The following is a 23049-nucleotide window of genomic DNA, read 5'->3' as shown; positions in this document are numbered from 1 at the left end:
CAAGAATATCCCCTCCGATTCCAAGGCAAAAGCTCCTATGTCTCACCCCCAGTACAAGTGATTCGGACCTCTCAGAAAAGCTTGTCTCCGTCAATGAAACACTGTCTGTCATCAAGAACTCCTTAACCTCTATGCAAAGCTAGATTGAAGATATCCATGGAATGGCAAAGGAGACAGAGTTCGACGTGTCCAAGATTTGAATGCAGATTCTCAAGACTGCAGAAAAAGCAGTAAGGGCCTTCAAAGAAATGCACGACAGAATTGATGGGGTCTCTGTCACATTGAATGCTAGCTTTGATCGCCTCAAGGAGGCAGTTTGCAACACCCTTACCTACTTTCTGTGTCGTTGATGTTTGGTTGTTTAAGACAATTTTCTTTTTGCTTTGTTTTTGCGACTGATGTTTTAGTCATGGGGTGTACTCTTAGGACAAATACTTTTTATTTCCCTGCTTTTATTTTGTTTTTGTTGATGACAAAGGGGGAGAAACAGTAAGCAAGCTTAAGGCCTGTGGTTCTATGTATTTCCTACTTCTATGTTCTGTGTTGTGTGCTTTGTTTTCAACTTGCAGGTACATCATATGGTATCCAACTGAGGGGGAGTCGACTAGAAACATCTACCAAGAAACGCGGATTAAATTAGAGTTGACTACAACACACTCAAGGGGGCTGATCAATAGGAAAGTATTTTCATTATTATTTTGTCATCATCAAAAATGGGGAGATTGTTAGATCTTAGTAAATTTCAATGATGCAAAATAACCAATTACTCCCTATGTGAAGGAAAATATTCTGAGCAATAGAATGGAGGAAATGAATCCAATGAAAAAGGAAAGAGAAGCGGACAAATCAATCAAAGAAGATATAAAAATCAATTAAAATAGATATTATAGGAAGGATCTAAATCAAATGAGATTACGGGCACGAAATCATCCGCTAAAGATTCTCCCACATAATGACGTTAATCGAAGGTATCAATCAAGGGATTTGTCAACGGGAATACTCTCTCATTTAAGGAAAACAATCACTCAAGCCCACTAGTCAAGACAAGTCAGCAGACGAATCAATCTCGGAAAGAATCAATCTACGAATCCGTCTGAATATAACTCCCTTGGATTCGCAATCTCTCATAAAGATGTACAAGACTTGAAGGCCTCGAGAAGTATAAATACCTACTGCACTAGCTTTGGAATGATATACCTTGATCAAACCAACTTCAATCTCTTTGTTCTACTTCAAACAAAACATTGTAGTCTGCTTTAGATTCCTTATGTAACAAATAAGAGAAGAGAGAGAGAGAGAGAGAGAGAGAGAGAGAGAGAGAGAGAGAGAAAGACAACTTCAATCTCGACATTGTATCAATTATAGAGAGAAGAACGAGTGACATAAGTTGTTGGTGTATAACAACATCAACTCATCTGTACTAAGCCACTTCATACTTGAAAGAGATCACCCTTGCAACCCAAGGAGACTGGACGTAGGATTCACTCTGAATCCGAACCAGTATAAAAATATACTGTGTCATTTACTTTCTGCAATTTATCTTTTAAATTCTATTCATGAAAAGTCCAGTCGACTAGAACTCAAATTAGTCGACTACCTTGAAAAAGAAAAAAAAAATAACAATTGCAGAACCGGTCTCACACCTTTGCTTAACCGCTTGTGAGAAATGATCATGGCCAATCAAATAACTGTTGGAGCACTCTTTCAAGAGGGAACGTTACAAGTCAGGCCACCAAATGGAAAACATTTTTCTCGAGTCCGTCGTACCGTCACGGGTGATAGACCGCTTGAGCTTGTGAGTGGTACTGAACATCACACCGTTGATAGAGGCGTCGTCGTCGATGATCATGTTGATAGTACAAGCTGGTGATGGCGGCTTTGGCGGGCCTTGGTGTTCACATCCTCTAGCGAAGTTGTTTCTCCCCTTGTCTCCTAACAGCTCTTTGAGGTATCGCTTCCACAACATGTTTACGACTTCTTGTCTGACAGAGTCATCCTTACTCTGTTGAATCGGGCGAGGAAATCCCTTATTCCCTCTCCCAAGGACTACTTGATAGCGAATATGTCATTTACTCTTGCCTCGGCCTTCTTGGCTCCGGCATGGGCAATTATGAACTTATCGGCCATTTTATCGAAAGTTTCTATTGAGCGGGCTGGTAGCTGTGAATACCATGTTAACGCCCCTCCCGTAAGGATTTCGCCAAACTTCTTCAGCAAAATAGAGGACATTTGTTCCTTGGCGAGGTCGTTGCCTTTCACGGCGGTGACGTAATGGGTCACACGATCCTTAGGATCGTTCGTTCCGTTGTATATCCTTAGGTAGGGCAGTATTCTGAAGGTCTTTGGTATGGCATGCGGGGCTGCGTTGCTGTTGTGCGGCTGCTCTACGAACCTGCCGGCGTCCCTTTTTGGCAACAGCTTAGGAGCGCCCGGTATCTTGTCGACTCGTTCTTGGTGTTCTTTAATGTGGTATCAGAGTGATTTGTTTTCATTCTCCATTTCTTCCATCATCTTTAGAACAACAGCGAGGGCGTTGTCACCTGCACTATTAGTAATATTATGAGTTATACCTGTCATCGGAAGGTTTGGTCGGTTGCACTACTCGTCTGTTTGTTGTATCATGCAAGCTCTTGCGGTTTCTGTAGTCATGCTTGGAGCAGGCTTGTTGAGGACGCTCACTAGCGTGTTGGTCAGCCATGCTTCAAGGAGTTTTTTCACAACTAGGGGCGTCCTTTCTTCTGCGGATGTGGATGCCCCTTTTTCATTGGGTTTTTTTTATGCGGCAGTGGAGGGGAGGCGGCCTCTCGCGCCTAGGGAAGCCTTGGGCATCACGTCCTCGCCTACTATTTCGCATCTCTCGTTGATAGCGTTCATGAGGTTGCTAGGGAAATCACTTGTTATTTTTGTCCTTTCTCCTTGGTTACCTGCCATGTAGGTGTTTGTATGTACAAAGAAAGGAGATCTCGGGGTTTGTGAGGTTAGTGGCCAGCATTAGTTGTGGATCTAGAGGAAACTAAAAAATTTAACTAAGAAATCCTCACAGACGGCGCCAATTTTTTTAACCAAAAAATATAGATCTTGGTTCAACTAATTAAACTTATACAAATGTGGGTTAATCTTAGTTAACAATAATATCCCAAAGATGAAATTCTCAGAAGTGCAATAAATAATATGTAAATATACTTCAATAGCAACGGCAACACACGATCAATATTTAAGAAGTCAAAGGGTGTAATATAACATTAAATAGTGATGAATAGCAATAAATGACACTTATGTAAATAGAACGAATGAATCACCCAAAAAAGGATGAAATTAGTGAATGTTCTTTCTGACAATGATGAGTGATGATAAGCCTTTGAATATCTGAGTTATTCTAGGATCCAGTGAAAAAGTGTAGACAAGAATCTTAGTGAAAAGGTTGTGTTTGTATGCTTGCAATAAGATCCGTTTCTCTCTTTAAAAGTCAAAGTGTATTTTACAAATGAATATCACATGTCCCCTATCATTGTGTCTCTTTCTATTTATAGGGAACATGTTCCTAAAATCCCTAAAAGTACAAGCGCAGAGAATATTCACTAGAATATTCTCTTTAATGTCCTATCTTGAAACTATCCGTTATGACTCTATCAAGGGTATTCGAACCCGACCTTGATTCTTGATGACTCCTTGGCTTCAGCCCTTGCCGACTCTTCGACCACAGACTTCACCGTTTCTTAGATCACTTCGACAAGTGACGGCCTGAGAATGTTTTACCAATACTATTTTGACTTAAGTATTCTAGGGATAGATTTTGACCCATGCAAGAAGAGCACAAAAGATATGTCCCACTTCTTTAGTGCACCGGAAGATTCACCTTTCTAAGTTTCTTGAAGATTATGCATTTAGCTTAAAGAAAATCTTTGATATAGTTTCTCATTTTCAAGATCACAACCACAAAAAGTTCTCTTAAGTTACCCTTTAACAAACAGATGGCAGACCGACAAGGCAACAAACGAGATATTGGGGGTTTTGGCCCTAAACTAATAAGATATCAGTTATTACACAACTTTCTGCTATGATGATGGCACAAGTTGATTCTCCTTGTGTCACACTTATTTGTCCAAACTTTTGATCATTAAATTTTAAGCTACTTGATTACGGAAATAAAAGAACTAGAAGCATACAACCCTTTGCAATTATGATGAGAAAGACTGAGTTGATTGTATGCATCGTTTTGAAAAAAATAATGCGAGTTAGAATTTTAAAATATATTGATTTGTGGTTTACCCCTTAGATAACCTTATCCTTTAAAGGTGCATAAAAATTTAAAATTTAAAAGACAACATTCCAAAGTTGCCAACTTTTCATGTTACTAATATTTCATGATATAGTCAATAAATATTACTAACATTTCTTGATCCTAGAGAATAAGTGAATATACTTTGGATTGGAGAAATGGATAATGAAAATACAAAATCACCAACACTATAAGAATGAAAAATCTACAGTAAGACCAACGCTAAAGAATGAAAAATACAGCAACAAGTCAGTAGTAAACCATGGTCAAGCAGCAATTTTTTTTACCAGTAGTAAAAATAAGAATGAAAAAGAATACCAACAGCAAAAAGTATGAATTCACGAACAGTCAAAATTGAAGTGTTTACATCAATGAAATAATGAAACAAGAGTTTGGAGGGGAAAGATTATAGAAATCTAAGAAAATGACCAACCAACAAGAACCATTTGCAATGCATAGAAAAATGATAAATAAAAAAGAGAATGTTATGTTAAATTGCAGCTTCTCTTTCCTTTTCAAGCATACCCCCCAACCCACTTCTCATTTGAAGGTAAGCAACTAATACCACTTTTTTTCCCATCTCTTGCTTTTTCTTACCCTTCAAGTGAGAAGCTTAGGTTGTTGGGTGATAACAGTGCTTAGAGTGTCAAGTATTTGTCATAAGCTAACCTCTCATTTGCTTTATACATACTCCAGCAGGATTCTCATACATCTCTATTTCCTACTTCCTATACTTTATATCTATTTTCTCATTCTTCTTCTTCTTTCTCCTCTTCAGCTAGTTTTCTGTTTCATTGCCTAATTATTCTGTAGTGTCCAAGTTTGTTTTGCTTTTGTTCATGAATTTCTCTATGGCATAGAATTTTGTATTCTTTTCCATTCATGCTGACTGCTTTATCAAATGTAATAATACATCATTCTGACCCACAAGATAGCATCTGAATCTATTGAAAGTACAGTTATCATGCCTTTTGGTTTGGTGGCGGCGTGGAACAAGCGACGAAGAAGCAGGTCCGAGGATCAGCTGAATCCTTGTATGTTTCAGCCTTGAATCCTCCTCCTTCATATTCCAGAAAATGTTTCTCATGCTATTATAATAGCCTGTGCAATATTGTACATAGCTTCTGCATGTTGTAAAATATGAGATATGCTTATTTTCAGGGATATATAAATCTGTGGAGTGTTGGAAAATTGAAGACCAGAATCCACCTGCAAAAAGACACCACGGATCATCAGTTTTCACACTCAAAGAAATGGAGGAGGCAACAAATTCTTTCAGTGATGACAATCTACTTGGGAAAGGAGGATTCGGTCGAGTTTATAAGGGCACACTGCGGTCTGGAGAGGTAAGGCAAACAAGTTAAGGGAGAAAGAATTTCACATCGGTGGTTTACTTTCTGCTGTTTCCTATGTCTCATTTTGTGTAACACTAGAAACTTGATAAATTAGACTAACTAATATAAAATCTGATTCTTTTGCCAATTGGAAGATTGTGGCAATCAAGAAAATGGATCTACCTTCATTCAAAGAGGCAGAAGGAGAGCGTGAGTTTCGTGTGGAAGTCGATATTTTGAGCAGACTGGATCATCCCCATCTGGTACAACTAATAGGCTATTGTGCAGATGGGAAACACAGATTTCTAGTTTATGAGTATATGCACAAGGGAAATCTTCAAGATCATTTAAATGGTTGGTTTCTAAGCGTGAAGTTTCCCTTCATCCAAAGACTAACCTTTAGATGCTTAACTATGTTCAACTTTCAACTAAACTGCAGGAATTGGAGAAGTGAAGATGGATTGGCCCTTAAGGCTAAAGGTAGCAATTGGGGCAGCAAGAGGACTTGCATATCTCCATTCAAGTTCAGCTGTTGGGATTCCTATAATACATAGGGACTTCAAATCCACCAACATTCTTTTGAACACTAATTATGAAGCAAAGGTACGTGAATACTTCATCCATGTCAATTTAGTTCTGACTTCTGATGGGAGGGGATCACTTCATATAACTTAGGGATAATGAATACTCATCTGCTGCGCAGATATCAGATTTTGGTCTTGCAAAGTTGATGCCGGAAGGCCAGGAAACATGTGTGACTTCTAGGGTACTTGGTACTTTTGGCTATTTTGACCCTGAATACACACTGGTGAGTCGCTTGCATATCAAATCTAGGTTTGAAGTTTCAATAGAAATGGATATTATATTGTTATTTAGAATTCATTTTCTTCGTTACAACAAACCTAAGGAAGTAAGCAAAGGAAAAGAGAAATTGGAAACAAGACAAGAAGCCATAAATTGAGATAGTTCTAGAAAGTAAGAAACACCAGAAGAAATACCCAATATATTACTATGCAGAAAGCGAGGAGCAAACTACAAAACGAGCAAAGAATTAAAAATCTGAAACGGAATTCATAGGTAGTGGCTGTTGACTAATGATATTTCTTCTAAGCACATAAAAAACACTAGTAAAAAGGGAGTATAGGAGAATAAGTTTAGTAGCGGAAAAACTACAAAAGAAATCTCATATACAATTCGTCTTCCCTCTAAACATTTGTAATGCTCTTTGTTCTTCTAGCTTCCTTTCTCTCAGAATTAAATATGGCATGTTAATAGTTGTCTGAACATTCTGTTCATTATTCAGGGATGAAATTTATTGTATGGTTATGTTGTTTTTTTAATAACTATAATGCTCCACAGTTTGACACTGCTACATAAAGAGAAAAAGCAGTCTCAGGTTCAGAATAGATCTTCAACCAAACTGAAACCTTCCTACCTTATAGTTTGTAAATTTAGCTAATTTCACATTTATCAAAACTCAATCCATCAGGATTACTTTAAAAGATTATGTTCCATTACAATGCCAACAGAAACGCAACACAGATTAAGCTTCATCGAACTTGAGCAAATCCAACTTGAATGCTATGATCTTATTTGAAGTGAACGCAAATGCTTTTCTCTAAGTTGCTCAACATTCAACAAGCTGATATTGATGTATCAACTATTAAGCATGTTTTCCCTCCACTAAACAAAACCTTAGGATAGTGGAGACATTCTTAGACAATGTTCGCCCTCAAATCAAGAAACTAAACAAACAGTAACAGGAGGTAATGAATTGAATTAATCAAATTATTTGACTAGCTTTACAGAGTTGGAGCTACTTAACCCACTCTCTTCCCACTTAGTCACTTAAGAGCGATGAACTTTTTCAAAAGATGCTGATAACAAATATCAGTTCGGATAATAATTAGGCAATTAGCTGCCTTCCTCTACTGTCAGTCTCTTTTCTTCTTCTTTCTAATCAATATTAGAAAACAAGTAATAGTATCACACTCTACCTGCTAGAAGGAACTACGACTAGTTTTACTTCGATTCTGTTCCAAACATGTGATTGCATGTAAAGAAACCTCATACTTCATCCTTGCTCTTGACATGTAAACATTGGGTTTATCCTGAGGAAATATTTTTTATTCCTCATTAACCTATCTTCCAGAAAAACCTTGCTAATATTATTTTCGGACAGACTGGAAAACTCACTTTACAAAGTGATGTTTACGCATTTGGTGTTGTTATGCTGGAGCTTTTGACCGGACGCAGGGCCGTTGACCTCACCCTAGGACCAAATGATCAGAATTTAGTACTACAGGTAAGGACCAAAACTATTATCATAGCAGCAAAAATGAAAATTGATTCCAAATTTTTTCAGTATAGGACATTAACTGCTATGAGGATATCGCAGGTCAGGCATATATTGAATGATAAGAAGAAGCTACGCAAGGTGATCGACCCTGAGATTAACAGGAGCTCATACACTATGGAGTCCGTAACCATGTTTGCTAATCTAGCCTCTCGTTCTGTGCGAGCCGACAGTAGTGAAAGGCCCTCAATGGTAGACTGCGTCAAAGAACTGCAGCTGATCCTCCACACGAATATGAAAGGGCTAAGTATGCCTATGCATACATTCAGAATGATCTGAAACCTTCTGAGATTGACATGGATGAAGCAAATTATAATCGCAATATGCACCAAGATCGATTGTTCCAATTCAGAAGTTACGATATCAGCTAAAAGTTTCAAATGTACATTGGAAAGAGTAATGGGTATGGTAGGATACTGTAAGCTGTCAAAGTAATAAAAGGAACATCCGAATTCAACCATAAGATCACAAGTTTTCTTAATAATTTAATAGATAGAAAGGGCGACTCTAAGTAAAACAAGGAGGTATTAAAGATCAGGACGGCAGTATTCTTGTTTATGTCTTATTATTTTTCTGAGCGGCTCACCTCTGCTCAAACACATTAGTGCAAAGATCTGATTATGTACGCATTTCTTTCCCAAATAATAGAATCAATGGTGTGGATTTCGGGTCACATGAACTGAATTTCATCAGAAGACTATTTAAGTTTACTGTTAAATATGTAGTTGTGACAACATTGTCATGTTTCATCCTCACACATCAGAGGACTAAAACTAAGCGTTTGCATGGTGGTTTTGCTTCTACAAACCTAAGTTGCTCGGACACGGGTGCGGGTGTCCGACACGGGTGCGGATCTAGAAGTCGGATCCTTCGAGATGTAAATTCTAAGATTCGGGGATATGAATCCTTGTATGGACACGGGTGCGAGGATCCGGCTAAAAATAATTAAAAAATATCTCTAAATTATGATAAATTTTGTGGAATACTTACGTATAGCTTGTAAAGTGTGGATTTCTTTTTTATTCTCAAGTTTTAGATAAGCAAAGGATTGAGTTCCTAGATAAGGTATGCTATTTTCTTCAAATTTACCCTAGTTTTGGTTCTGATTTCGGGAATTAAATTGTATCTCGTCTGGATTTTTCCGTCTGTCGTTGACAAAGTACCCAAAATTATTTGACAAAATCCGGTACGGATCCCATACCCACACCTATACTAGTGTCGTGTCGACACGGGTGCGGCACCTAAACTGCCGTGTCGGAGCAACTTAGCTACAAACAGATCTCTTAAGTTTGACATAATACCGGGAAAAGTTAACCACTGACGCTATACAAATACATGTGTAGAAAGCCGAAGACAACTATCCCAGGTGTTCAAAGGAAACATTTTTCCTTAAGAATATGGAAGAATAAGAAGTAATGTTCACCACTAATACAATACTAAAGTTTAATATCTAAGTTTCAGCTCGAGTTCAGATGATAAAAAGGAAAAAAACAGTGGATCAAGTTTGAGTATGTACATGTACAAACAAGGCGGAAAGATGGTTTAGAGATATATCCAAAAGAGCAAAAGTTTCATGTAAAAAGGGTTGGAAAATAATGTACCTAAGAACTGGTCTGTCTTTCAATGTTCACGTGTCAATGGAAGAAGTAGATTGATCAACTTCAAAAGGGCTTTCTGAATCTGGAAGAACTTTGCACATCAAGTGCTTGCGTCGCTGCAATGTTAACAGGATAAATAGGTTGTTTGTCTCAACAATGGTATACCCTGCTTTTCTATACATGTTGAGCGGAGCAGTATCAATCATTCGACAGTGCAAGTAAACCTCTCTAGAAGAACTCATTTGAGAGATTAGTTCCTCGCTTGCTTTCAACAGATGCCAACCTATGCCCCTTCTGCAAAATGATAATAACCAATAACACAACTCAATACTAGTCCAACATGATGCAGCCATTTACTCTACCAATAAGAATAACTTTACATTCATCAACTTTTCCTATAAAAGTATGTTTCCATTTATTTAGACTTAGTTATACATCAAAGTATTTATGAACTACGTCGCCAAGTACTCCCTCCGTTCCGGTTTATGTGACACTATTTCCTTATTAGTCTGTACCAAAAATGAATGACATATTTCTATATTTAAGAAACAACTAAACTTTAAACTTTCAATTTTACCTTTTAATGAGAAGCTTCTATTGCCAAACACAAATGTTACAGCATGTTTAAGACCACAAGTTTCAATAGTTTTATTTTCTTTTTTAAACTCCTTGTCGGGTCAAACTATGTCACTTAAATTGAAACGGATGGAGTATATTCAAATAAAAAAAAGTTTAGGAAGGAGAAATATACTGGCTGAGAATAATCTCTTGCGATCCAGATAGTCTCTTGAATTACTTCTACACTCTAACCACAATATTTGACAAGTTAATTGCACACATATATAAAGATACACACACACAAAAAAAAAAAAAAAAAGAGATACACATATCTATCAAATCAACCACAAATTAGTTAAATGAATATGCATACCAGAGTCAGATTTTGCCTTATACCTTACCTGTTGTCATTTACAACCAACTTGACTAATTATTTCTTCTTCCATCATCAATATGATGACTGGAGTAGAGAATTGGATCACAACAGGGGTCTAATTTACCTAATATCAGTTGAGAAGTAACACAAGAAACATAAGTACTAAGAAAGAAACAGTTAAAACCATACCTCCTAAGCAACTTGTCTACAGTCATATTGCAAATGTATGGAGAGTTCTTGGGGGGAGTAGGTGTGGGGGGATTAGCATTAGCACCCCTTTTATCAAAACACACTTCCACAGTTCCAGCCAATTGCAAATCTGAATCTTCTCCATTTTCTTTATAGAATCCGAGAAGTGTTGCAGTGTGAGGCATCATTGCTCTTCTCTCAATCATGTACTGCTTCACTAAGTAAGCCAAGAATTTCACATACCCTTTAGGCATCAACATTGACTCAGCAAAAGACTCAGCCAACAACCAAACAGTAACATCCATTTCTTCTTCCCTCATCACACGCACCCACAATACCCCAGATCCCAATTCTTGAAAATACCTATATTTCTCTAAAAATTCAAGTTTTTCAAGCTCTTGGTTAGTGAGAAATTTACCTGTTTGAAGTGGGGTTTCTATTGAGGAAGAAGATGAAGAAGATTGGGAAGTTGAAAGTGGGATAATTAGATTGGGAGTGTGTGAATTTGATGAGATGAGAAAAGGGAATGAACCTTTTTGTGTAAAGATTGAAGCTTTATGTGAACTGAAGTTGGTATTATGGTGAAAATGGTGATGGTAGTTGTGGTGAGATTGAGGGTCTAAAGAAAATGCTAAAGAAATAGCAGTAGCCATGGGAGTAGAAGGGAAATGCTTGGCTGAACTGAAAGTTTGGATGTTGTAAAGGGGGTTTTCTGTCTCTCACTAAAAAATCACATTATCTAAAAAAAAGTGTCTCAAATAATTGTCACATTAAGAATTTAAAATTAAATTTATTAGTAATTATTTTCAACCGTATTCTTAATACTCATATATATATAATTACTAATAGGAGTATTAAGAATACGGTTGAAAATAATTACTAATAAATTTAATTTATATATATATTGTGCATGTTACTATAATAATTTGTATAGTAAACTTCAAGTTTACTACGACATAAGATTCCACCATGCTAATTGTATACGGTCGAAATCGATTTCGGCCTTCGTACGACTGGTCGAGATGGGACCGAAGAGCGCCGAAGAGCGTCTTCATAATTTTGGGATAAGATCCGAAGCCGGGTCACCAAGCTTTGAGTTTCAGGGACCGATCAATACCGAGCTTGAAGTCATTATCGAGCTCGAATCCAAATCGAACCATGATGCGAAGCAACGTTATCGAGCTTGAGAGCCAAAGACAGACCAATGCTGAGCCCGAATCAATACCGGGCCCCGAGTCAAAATCGAGCTCGAATCAATATCGAGCTCGATTCAGTATCGAGCTCGAGTCAATATCGAGCCTATAGACAAGAGCCGTTACAACCGCACTAAGGGAGAGAATCTCGATAAGAAAAAGGGAAAAGTTGATTTATCATGGTTCCCCACTATGTATTTTTAATTATATCTAAAGTAGGATCCACCGCTATAAGAGGAATGACTATTATCTCTGTAAAGCAACAACTATGGAGGCATTAAAAACACCATAACTCAGATACTGTGTATATGGTCCATATTGAGAAATTATCATTTTGAGCTTTATACATTATTTTCATCTGGCTTATTCATAAATCACCCTCCCTTCAACTTCGTTAGTATTTTCATTCTTGACAGTCAATACTCGATATTTCCGCTTATATGACTTGTATCAAGATATACCACGTATCCTTAGAACTACGTACAAATTCAGCTCTATCAGTTCTTCGGGTAAATAGTTTGGCGCCCACCGTAGGGCTAAGGATAACAGTGGTTATTTGATACGAATCTGCAAAATACACCATTTCACGCTTGTTGTTGAAAGTGTCTTTGATTTCGGATTAGCAACAACGAACTTTCAATTAATGGCCTTACCTATCGACAACGAAGCTGGCCTTCAAGGTGAGAACAACAACTTGATGCCCAGGGCCAAAAGGCCGCTTGTCGATGTCGTTGAGGCCCGAGTCGAAGTACCATTAGACGTTAATTCGCATGTGGCTATTGAGGCAAACCAACGTTCTGAACCTGAAAATAACATTCATGGTGGTACTCGATCTGCAGCTCGAGACACCCATAATGTTGAGGAAAACGGAATCAGCTTGCGTATGATTTTCGAAATGTTGCAAGCTCAACAGGTAGCGATAGCTCAGTTACAAAGTCAAACCCAGGTACCGAGCAGACTGGAGCCCAGTCCACCCCGAGAAATTATCCACAGAACGGAGCCAGTTATAGTAAGGTCAAATGAGCAAGAATCGGGGGACTAATCCCGAAATTGCTAAGATACTCGAGGAACTCACAAAACGGATTAAAGCAAACGATAAAAAAGTGAAAACATATAACTCAAGGGTCGATCAGATCCCGGGAGTACCACCAGTGTTGAAAGGGTTGGATTCTAAAAAATTTGTGCAAAAGCCTTTTCCCCCGAGTGCAGCTCCAAAATCGATCCCCAAAAAATTCTGCATGCCCGAAATTCCTAAATATAATGGGACGACCGACCCCAACGAACACGTCACCTCTTACACGTGTGCCATAAAGGGTAACGATTTAGAAGATGATGAAATCCAATCCGTGCTGTTGAAAAAATTTGGAGAGACCCTTTCGAAGGGAGCAATGATTTGGTATCACAACCTGCCACCAAATTCCATCGACTTATTCGCCATGTTAGCAGATTCTTTCGTAAAGGCACACGCAGGGGCCATAAAGGTCGCAACGAGGAAATCAGACCTTTTCAAGGTAAGACAAAGGGATAATGAAATGCTAAGGGAGTTCGTGTCCCGATTTCAAGTAGAACGCATAGAATTGCCACTAGTCACAGATGATTGGGCCGTTCAAGCTTTCACCCAAGGGTTGAACGAGCGGAGTTTGATAGCATCACGTCAGTTAAAACAAAGTCTGATCGAGTATCCGGCCGTGACCTGGGCAGATGTGCGTAATCGATATCAATCGAAGATCAGGGTCGAGGACGACCAACTAAGAGCCCCCTCCGGTTCAGTACATCCAAATAGGTTGGTAGATAAGAACCAGAGGGACATCGACAAGGAGATATTGAGTCGGTTTGTGAGGTTATGATTGATATAAACATGTTGTCTTTTTATTGAATAAAATTTTGAAGTATGGCATAAAATAAAGGGAAGTTTGAAGGCATATGCTAAAGTTTAATTGTTGCTATCAACCATAATCATAGGTATGGTGTGCTTCGTATGTGCTAAAAGAAAAATAAAAGTGCTCTAGGAATTGGTGGTTGACTCGAGGACGAGCAACGTTTAAGTGTGGGGTGGTGATGTTAGGCCAAAATGTTATACTTTTACCACATTAATCGCCCTATATTTTATTGGTTTAGTGAGTTATTGTGCGACAATTACGCTAATTTGTGTTGTTTTATGTGTAGGAACATCAGAATGAATCATCGAATGAAAGTTGCATAAAACGTAGATAAAAACCAAGAAAAGAGCCAAAAGCATCAAATACCCAAATCGTGCTACAGACTAGGCTTTGCGAGGTCTATAGCCAGGTTGACCGTGCTATAGACCAGGCTTCGTAAGGTCTATAGCCAGGTCGACCGCATTATAGACCAGGCTTTGCGAGGTCTATAGCCAGGTCGACCGCACAATAGACTAGGCTTCGCGAGGTCTATAGCCAGGTTGATCGCGCTATAGACTAGGCTTCGCGAGGTCTATAGCCTAGTCGACCACGCTATAGACTAGGCTTCGCGAGGTCTATAGCCAGGTCGACCGCGCTATAAATCAAGTTTCGCGAGGTCTATAGAACGGTAATTAAAAGTCGCAGGTTAAAAGACCCAAACCCGAATTTGGACCGGGGGATTGACATAAATACTCCCCAAACGAGTTATTCTAGGGTTGGAAATGATTTTGGAGAAGAAAAAGGCTGCCAAGCATAGGAGGAGCCGTTTTTAGGGTAGATTCAACCAAATGGGACGTTTTTTAAGATGGGATTTCGACCTAAGGAGGCAAGAACACACCAGGAGCAAGGCAGAGATTTCTTCTATGAGTTTTTCACTTCCTTCTTCCTATTTTTATTATTGGTTATGAATTTTAGCATTGTAGTTTTGCAAACTATTATGAATAGCTAATTTGTTATCTAGAGTTTTGATAGAAACTTTTGTAGGATAAATTCTTATTATGTTTTTATATAATTAAGCCGTTGGATTCCCCTACTTGTTCAAGTACATGTTTATTGTTGTTGATTGAATGACCATCAATTAACTGTGCCTATTTAGTATGTATATTTCTCGAGAGAGAGAGAGAGAGTACGCATTTAAGTAGTTGTTGAACAACATCACTCCTAACGTATGTGACAGGTCAATACGGAGGGTTTAAAGGTGGGATTAGAGATAACGAAATTTTGGTGCGATCGTAGTGAGCAGTGAATTAGTGCCAGCTAGCGTAGTTTGAGAGAATACATCTAGTAAATTGTGGTAGTTGCTCGAGAGAGAGCTACGACACCCAAAGTACTCAAGATCGGTAGGGAATACTTAGGCAAAATTATAGAAGGCGTAGCGGGAAGGATTCCGACAATTAGGGAAATCATAACTCTATACCTCTTTAGGCTTGTCTCCAATTTCATCCTTGTTAGTTGATAATTTTACTGCTTTATAATATTTGTTAGTTAATTAGTAGAAATAAAAATCAAATCTTTATAACTAGAAAATTGTTTGGACTTGTGTTTCTTAGCAATATTGAACAATTGTAGCTAAGCCTTAATTATCTGTGGGATTTGACTCCGGATTTGTAAACCGGATTATATTTGCAACGACCGCTTAGTCCTTTTTATAAGGCATAGTTGGGCGTGATCAATTCCACAACTCAGGTCTTCACCCTGCTCTCAATTCCAACAAGTTTGTAATGGAGCAACAACTGTCCAAATCGCTGTTCTCTTTTCATCTTTTGGGTTCATGTCCCTTGGAGCTAGTTTTATTAGACCTTGTTGTATAATATTTGGTGCTGATCAATTGGAAGAAAAAGAGAACCCCGAGAACCAAAGGCTTATTGATAGCTATTTCAACTGGTACTATGCTAGCACAGGGATCTCAACTATGTTTGCACTTACTATTATCGTTTATATTCAAGATCATTGTGGTTGGCAAGTTGGCTTTGGTATTCCTGCTATCCTCATGTTTTTCTCTGCATCGATGTTCCTAATCGGTTCTCCTCTTTATATCAAAGTGAAAGCTAAAGAAAGCTTGCTCATAGGATTGATTCAAGATCCTCAAAGAGAGTTGAATCCTGATGGATCAACTACAAATCCATGGAGTCTCTGCACTGTGGAACAAGTGGAATCATTGATGGCTCTTTTCAGAATATTTCCCATGTGGTCCAGCGGTATTATGATCTTTGTGACCATAGGTCAATTTGAATTTTCCATACTTCAAACAAAGACCATGGATAGACATATCTTCCCTCAGTTCAAAGTACTAGCAGCATCATTTGCTACATTCCTGATCATTGCTTCAACAATCTGGCTTATCTTGTATGATCGCATTTTGGTCCCTTTACTATGAAAATATACAGGACAGTGAGAAGGGCTAAGTCTTGTCACCCGAATGGGGTTTGGCTTAGTTATCTCCTGTATGTCTATGACATTGTAAGCAATAACAAAAGCAAAAGACGACAAAGGGTAATAGAGCAAGGTCTTGAGGTCAAAAGCTTGGGTGAACATGTCAGCTATATGGTTTGTGCCACAATATGCACCACTCGGAGTGGCTGAGGCTGCCCATGCAGTTGGACAGATAGAGTTCTACTACTCTCTCTTACCGCATTCAGATGGCTCCATACGAGGCATTATATGGGGAGGCAATGTCGTTGTCCGGTTGGTTGGTTTGAGCCCGGTGGGGCTAATTATTGGGCAGAGATTTGGTGTGTGATGCTTTGGAAAAGGTTAAGGTGATTCAGGAGCGACTTCGTATAGCTTAGTCCCGACAATAATTATTAACGATACTCTCTAATAACCTGATCAGTTCATAAATCCCACAAGCGCACAACAATAATATTATCTTCTCATAAGTGAAAGTCATAAACATGTTAGTTACAATACCCTCTGAGTACATGGGGTCGGTTGTACTTATACTACACTCTACACTTAATTGTGCAGATCTAGGTGTTGGATCGAGCCACTAGTAGCTGTGTTTTATTGCGTAGATGAGGTAGAGTCGCATTTTAATTGCATACCTTGGTATCTCTTTTCATTTATGTACTGTTGTCTTTCTTTCAGATAGTATTGTTATTTTTGTTTTCCAGACTTGTATATCTATTTTAGAGCTCTGCGGGCCGCATAATGGCCGCCGAAGTGAGGCAGGAGAGGGTCAGTCTCGAAGCAATTATGCAGTCGACTATGCGACCGCATAGTAACTGCAGACACAGACAGATTTTTGGTCGTTTTGGTCAGCAATTATGCGATCGATATGCGGTCTGTATATTGATTATGCGATCGCAGAATCTTTCTCGAAGCTTTATTTTTTGGTTTTTAAAACCCGACCGTATTTCGTTAAATACACTCATTAAATAAACTTCATGACACCTTAGAGTGAGATAGAGTGTCGTAGAGTGAGAAGGTGTTCTTCAATAATTGTTCTTCAATTCTTGCTCAAGTTTTGGAAGATTAAGAAGGGAAACTCACTAGGTCTTAATCCTAGAGGTAAGATTCTACACCCTAACCCTCAATTTCGAATTTTGTCTAGAAGTGGGTAATTAGCAAAATACTTTTTGGGCATGAGAGTTGTTTATTTTATATGCATGTGTTATCAAAGGGTGTAGGAAGATTGTTGAGCTAAAAATAGTAATCATCTTCCTAATTAATCTTAATAGTAATCATTTTATATGCATTTGTTATATTTCTACAATAGATTGAAGTTGCTAAGAATTCCGGAATATTTTAGAGTTCAAGGAAGCTCAATTGAGGTATGTTGGCTAAACTCTTCTCTTAGAATTGGATCCCACGATATTCATGTGAATTATGTAAGTCCCGAGTGGTTTATTATAAAATTGGCTATTCCGAGTAAGATTGGGTTGAAAGACTTATTTTCAACAAGTATTCCAAATGCCTTACTTATGTTATGTTATAAATTGAGGATGTGTTAAAAGTATGAGATGTGCATTAGAAATGTTCGACTTCAAGTTAAATTCAAACGAAGTCTATTATGCCAAATTTTGTGAAGAATCTCTATGTGCCTTAGACTCTTAATTGCTCACCTATGTACTACATGCCTTGATTTGAATTGTTGTTGTTGTTGTTGATGATGTTGATGCTAGAAAGTGAAAAGGTGAGCATGAAATGCTAAATATGGCCAACGTGCCAAGAATGATCTTATAATTATGGCCATTAGTGCCAATGAAATGATAATATGTGAAAGTAATATGAAATGCGATGATTGACATAAAAGGTTGATGTCTCGAATAAGACAGCCTGGCCGGTCGGGTCGTCAACGGACATCATGACCCACATATGGTGGTGATTATGCTGGAAATTGTAATTGAAATGGTAATTATGGTTGATGTCCTTAATGGATAGCCTAGCCGATCGGGTCGTGATCGGACTCCGTGTTAAAGACGGTGGTATTGACATTGAGAGAAATTATGGTTGTTGTCTCTAATGAGATAGCCTAGTTGATCGGGTCCTGATCGGACTCCGTGCTGAGAGTACGGTGGTACTGGTATTGTGAATAATGGTATTGTGGACAATGGTATATCGATACTAAACATCTCCCAATGAAAGATGGGGAAATTAATTGAAACATTGTCTTGATCCTAACTTGAGGTTTGATGTTGATTAAGACTTTCATTAACATTATGATAATCTTGTTTGTATTATTTTTCATTCTATTGAGAGGGTATTTAGCTATACATACTAGTGTTTTGCCGGGGTCGCTGCGTCTTTAAATGGATGCAGGTGGTTCCACAATAGGAGATATTGTTTAGTGATAGCAGTACACTTTCTTCTCAGCTGACTTGGTGAGCCCCAATTCATCCCGGGGTCATGAATCTTTTGTACATTGTAACATGGATTACTATTTCTGGCTACTTACTTTTATAAGTGTGGTCAACTTCTTCTATTTTCTGGTCATTTCATGAACCTAGAAATGATGGGAGCAATAGGTTATCTCATGAGGCAGAAGGGAAACAATGCGATCATAGGCTTTTGCCTGAATCTTGATGGTGTGTTGAACTGCTTTGCTGAACAATGGACTACTATGTTAGCCAATTAAGTGTTTTTATATGTTTAGAGTCTTTAGACCTCTACATTTCTTCATGTATTTTATGACTTTCCTCTACAAAAATGTGAACATGGGTTTTTGATTACTTAGTTTAGTACATTGTTGTTTGCAATGAAGGCTTAGTGTATGAGGTAAAATTGGTTAGTGACAGTTGGGCGAATGAAGAAATGCCACATGGAACTAAAGACAGGTGGGACGTGAGTCAGCAAACAGCTGGCACCGAATGTAAGCATGCGATCGGTGCTGAACGAATCCCAAATACAGAGTAGCCGGTAACAAAGATCCAAAGCATTGCCATCGGATAGCATTCAATGGACAGCCGTTACAGAGAATGTATGCATTTATAGCCAACCGTTATGCATCCATCAAGGACGGTTTTATTCTCATTCAAGAGTAGCTTGATTTGGGGATCTTGACTCCCTGAATAGAGCTATAAATAGGAGAATTAACATCCATTGTAGACACGAAATACTCTACAAAAAAAAGAAGTTATAATCTACTTTCTTATCACGCTCAGTCTTAGTGCTTGAACATTGCTCTCACTCTTGCCATCGGAAAGGCTGAGTTTTTAGTAAGGCTTGTAATCTTCTTTAATTTTATTTGATAATCTTATTTCTATTCTTATCTATTTAATATTTTTAGGTCAAATCAATTCACTTGTCTATAAATTACGCTATAAATTTAATTATACCGTTTTACGGGTAAACAGTTTGGCGCCTACTATGGGGCATAGATAGTTGTGTAATTGCTTTGATTCATTCGTTTGTTACGAACAAGTTTTGATTCTTTCCTTAGTAAATGAAAAATCAGATATGAAAACTAATGATGTCAACAATGTGTACAATGTTGGAGCATATAATGAGCGAGCAGATGAGTTCCAGCGTGATGATTCAACTAGCGTAACCCGCAACGAAAGAGATGAGGCAACCCAATACACAAAGGCCAGTATCCTCGACACGTGAGGGGCCCAACTCCAGATGATGCAGAGGATGAGCACGTTGTTGAAACAGTCAAAATCTCGAGAGAACAACAAAAGGCGATTATGGATCACCTCCCAAGTCAAGATCGTGTGATGACGGAATTGAAGCATGCAATATCGGGTGCCTCCAATAATGCTAATGGAAGGGCTCCGGTTCCTCCTAGCATTCACGCAAATCAAACGGCTCAAAGAACCGATAACAACACTCCAAGGGATGAGGTCGATTTTGATGAGGCTGGAGGGACCGATAGTGGATCTAGTAATAACAACTTAAATGACCATTTCATAACAGATTCATGAGAGAAATGAATAAATGAATAGATCAGAATGCAAAGGAGTTTCATGCTCGGATGGATCAGATCCCAAGTGCACCGCCGGTGTTAAAGGGTCCAGATTCAAAGAAGTATACGCAGTTGCCGTTTAAACCAAGTGTGTCACTGGAGTTGATCCCAAAGATGTTTAAGATGCACGATATTCCAAAGTATGATGGGAATTCGGATCCACAAGAGCACATCACAACCTGCACTACGACAGTAAAGGGAAATGACCTGGCCCAGCATGAGATTAAATCGGTTTTGTTGAAGCAGTTTTGAGAAACCCTTATGAAGGATGCCTTAACTTGGTATTCCCTCTTACTCGAGCATTCTATTGATTCTTTTTAAATGCTGACAGATTCGTTCATCAAAGCTCATACTGGAGCAAGAAAGGTCTAGGCCAGAAAGGCGGATTTACTCAAAATTTCGCAAGGAGAATCCGAGTTGTTGTGAGAATTCATGATCCGGTTCCAAAAAGAAAGGATGTTGTTGCCAGTAGTTCCAGACGAGTGGGCAGTGGAGGCATTTACAAAGGGTCTAGATCTGCTGAGTTTTGATGCCTCCCGGAAGTTGAAGGAGAGCTTGCTCGAGTTTCAGGCAACCACATGGGAAGATGTTCACAATCGCTACGAGTCGAAAATATGAATAGAAGATGATAAACTTGGTTCCTCAGCGTCCTCCAAAGGACAGATTCAAAAGTGAGTTTGATGTAGATCGGAGACCCTCTAGAAGTAGTTGTCAACCTTACAAGAGAGCCGATGAGCGTGGTAATAAAGGATTCCAGTCATCGGACAGGTTAATCTCCGATAGAAGGATAGATCGTGGTCGGAGTAGTAGATTGTTGCAGGAGAAGGAGGCATCAGGGTCCCGAGATTCAGCGTCTCCCAGGCTATCCAATTACAACTTTAATATCAGCATGGAAGAATTTGTGTCGACAATGAGAAATATTAAAGAAGCTCGATTTCCGAAACCAATCCGATCGAATCCTAGCCAGCGAGAGATCCTAATCTAAGGTGTGAATTCCATGGGACTCACAGTTTTTAAGTGACTGCGCCAAGAACAACTATGGTAGAAATCGGGACAATGTGGACCATCAAAGCCGGCAACAAGTTCACCTCGGATGACAATCAACATGATCTTCGGAGGGGATGAGATTAATGGGGTGCTAATTTTGTTAGCAAAGAAGATAAAGATATCAGTGACTCATGGCAAGAGAATCCGAGAAGTCTCAGAAGACGACATCACCTTCATAGAAGAGGATGTTGATGGACTTCTTCTACCGCACAATGATGCTTTGGTAATTTATCTCAATGTTTTAGATTTCAAAATTAAGCGTGTTTTGGTTGATACAGGAAGTTCAACGAATATCATTCAATGGAGAGTTTTGGAGCAAGCAAAGTTAACAGGGAACATCATTTGAGAAACAAAACTTCTAGCTGGCTTCAACCTAACAAGTGTGACAACCTGAGAAATTGTTTTTACTGCCCACACATGCCGAAGGTGTAACAAAGACCACCCTGTTCGAAGTGGTAGATGTCGACATGAGCTATAATGTAATCCTCGAAAAGGTGTAGATACATGAAATGAAGGTCGTACCTTCAACCTACCATTAACTGTTAAAGTTTCCAACACCATAAGGGATCAAGCAGATCAGAGGAGATCAACCGGCTACAAGGGAGATGAACGCAGTAACCGTTTCCAACAGCAAGGGCAATGAAATAAGCATATAGCAATTACAGGAATCGGTGCCTTCTTCCATCCCAATTAAAGATGATAAAAATGAGGAGTCATCAGAATTATATCAAGTACCAAGGTCTTTTCAGATACCGGAGGAGATAGATGAAACCAAGTCGACCGCAGAAGAGCTCGAACAAATGGCTTTGTTCGAAGAATTTTTGGAAAGGAAGTTCTATTTAGGAACAGGATTGAGTCCTGCATTCAGGTTAAAACTCATAGATTTTCTTAAATCTAACGTTGATTGCTTTGCATGGCCGCATTCAAATATGACAGATATTCTATTGGAGGTAGCGGTCAATAAACTGGGTCTAGATCCAAACTTCCCTCTAGTAAGGTAGAAGAAACGACCGATAACAGAGGTCAGAAACAAGTTTATTAAGGAAGAGGTAACTCGATTACTTAATATCGGTTTGATTCGAGAGGTAAAGTACCCGGAGTGGCTAGCTAACATAGTAGTAGTGCCTAAAAAGAATAACAAATTTAGGATGTGTGTAGATTATAAGGATTTAAATAAGGCGTGCTCGAAGGACTCTTTCCCATTGCCAAATATTGATCAAATGATTGATGCTACGGTCGGGCACGAGTTAATGAGTTTTCTTGATGCTTATTCTGGGTATAATCAAATTAAAATGAACCCGGAAGAGCAAGAGAAGATTTCTTTCATCACAAACTTTGGCACATATTGCTATAATGTCCAAGAGACGTTTGGCATACTGAGAAAGTACAACATGAAACTCAACCCAGAGAAGTGTACCTTTGGAGTGTGTTCCGGTAAGTTATAATACACCTAAACTTGGCCATTCGTATTCTCATAATTGTCCTTTTCCTCATAATACTTTTCATATTCCTTTTTCGGCTATCCTCTGAAGGTAATCTTCTTCTCCTTTCTTTATATGTAGGGTTTCTAATTTGTCATTTTTGGGAGGCGATCGGATAATATTTCGATTGTTGTTTGAGATGTAGGGTTCCTAATTTTTTTCTATACTTCATTATTTAGACTATTGATTATCCTAATCAAATCTATCTTGGGTTTGCTCATATTTCACTATTTTGTTTATCTCAGATCGTATATGTTCCTGGGGTTTTTGGTATCTCAAAGAGGAAGGTAAACCCTAATAAAACCAAGGACAT

General features: G+C 38.6%; 2 protein-coding genes and 1 pseudogene across 2 annotated transcripts; 2 read left to right on the top strand and 1 right to left on the bottom strand.

The window, feature by feature from the left end:
- Positions 1–4620: 4620 nt before the first annotated feature.
- On the bottom strand, positions 4621–11427 carry LOC107812594 (GCN5-related N-acetyltransferase 5, chloroplastic). The gene is made up of 3 exons (XM_016637744.2): positions 10691–11427; positions 9571–9861; positions 4621–5488 (listed from the first exon to the last, which is right to left on the bottom strand). Exons 1-2 carry the CDS (start codon positions 11341–11343, stop codon positions 9597–9599), a joined length of 918 nt encoding a protein of 305 aa, XP_016493230.1. The 5' UTR covers positions 11344–11427; the 3' UTR covers positions 4621–5488; positions 9571–9596.
- Positions 5175–8642, top strand: LOC107812583 (putative serine/threonine-protein kinase PBL28). The gene is made up of 7 exons (XM_016637733.2): positions 5175–5313; positions 5441–5625; positions 5769–5967; positions 6053–6216; positions 6317–6421; positions 7796–7918; positions 8012–8642. The coding sequence occupies exons 1-7, from the start codon at positions 5244–5246 to the stop codon at positions 8246–8248; spliced, it is 1083 nt and encodes a 360-aa protein (XP_016493219.1). The 5' UTR covers positions 5175–5243; the 3' UTR covers positions 8249–8642.
- Positions 11428–15474: 4047 nt separating the features above from the next.
- LOC107812565 (protein NRT1/ PTR FAMILY 1.1-like) lies at positions 15475–18827 on the top strand (annotated as a pseudogene).
- The last annotated feature ends 4222 nt before the right edge of the window (positions 18828–23049 follow it).

This window comes from Nicotiana tabacum, chromosome 24, assembly GCF_000715075.1.
Source record: "Nicotiana tabacum cultivar K326 chromosome 24, ASM71507v2, whole genome shotgun sequence".
Lineage (NCBI taxonomy): Eukaryota > Viridiplantae > Streptophyta > Magnoliopsida > Solanales > Solanaceae > Nicotiana > Nicotiana tabacum.
This window is presented reverse-complemented; position numbering and strand designations above follow the sequence as displayed.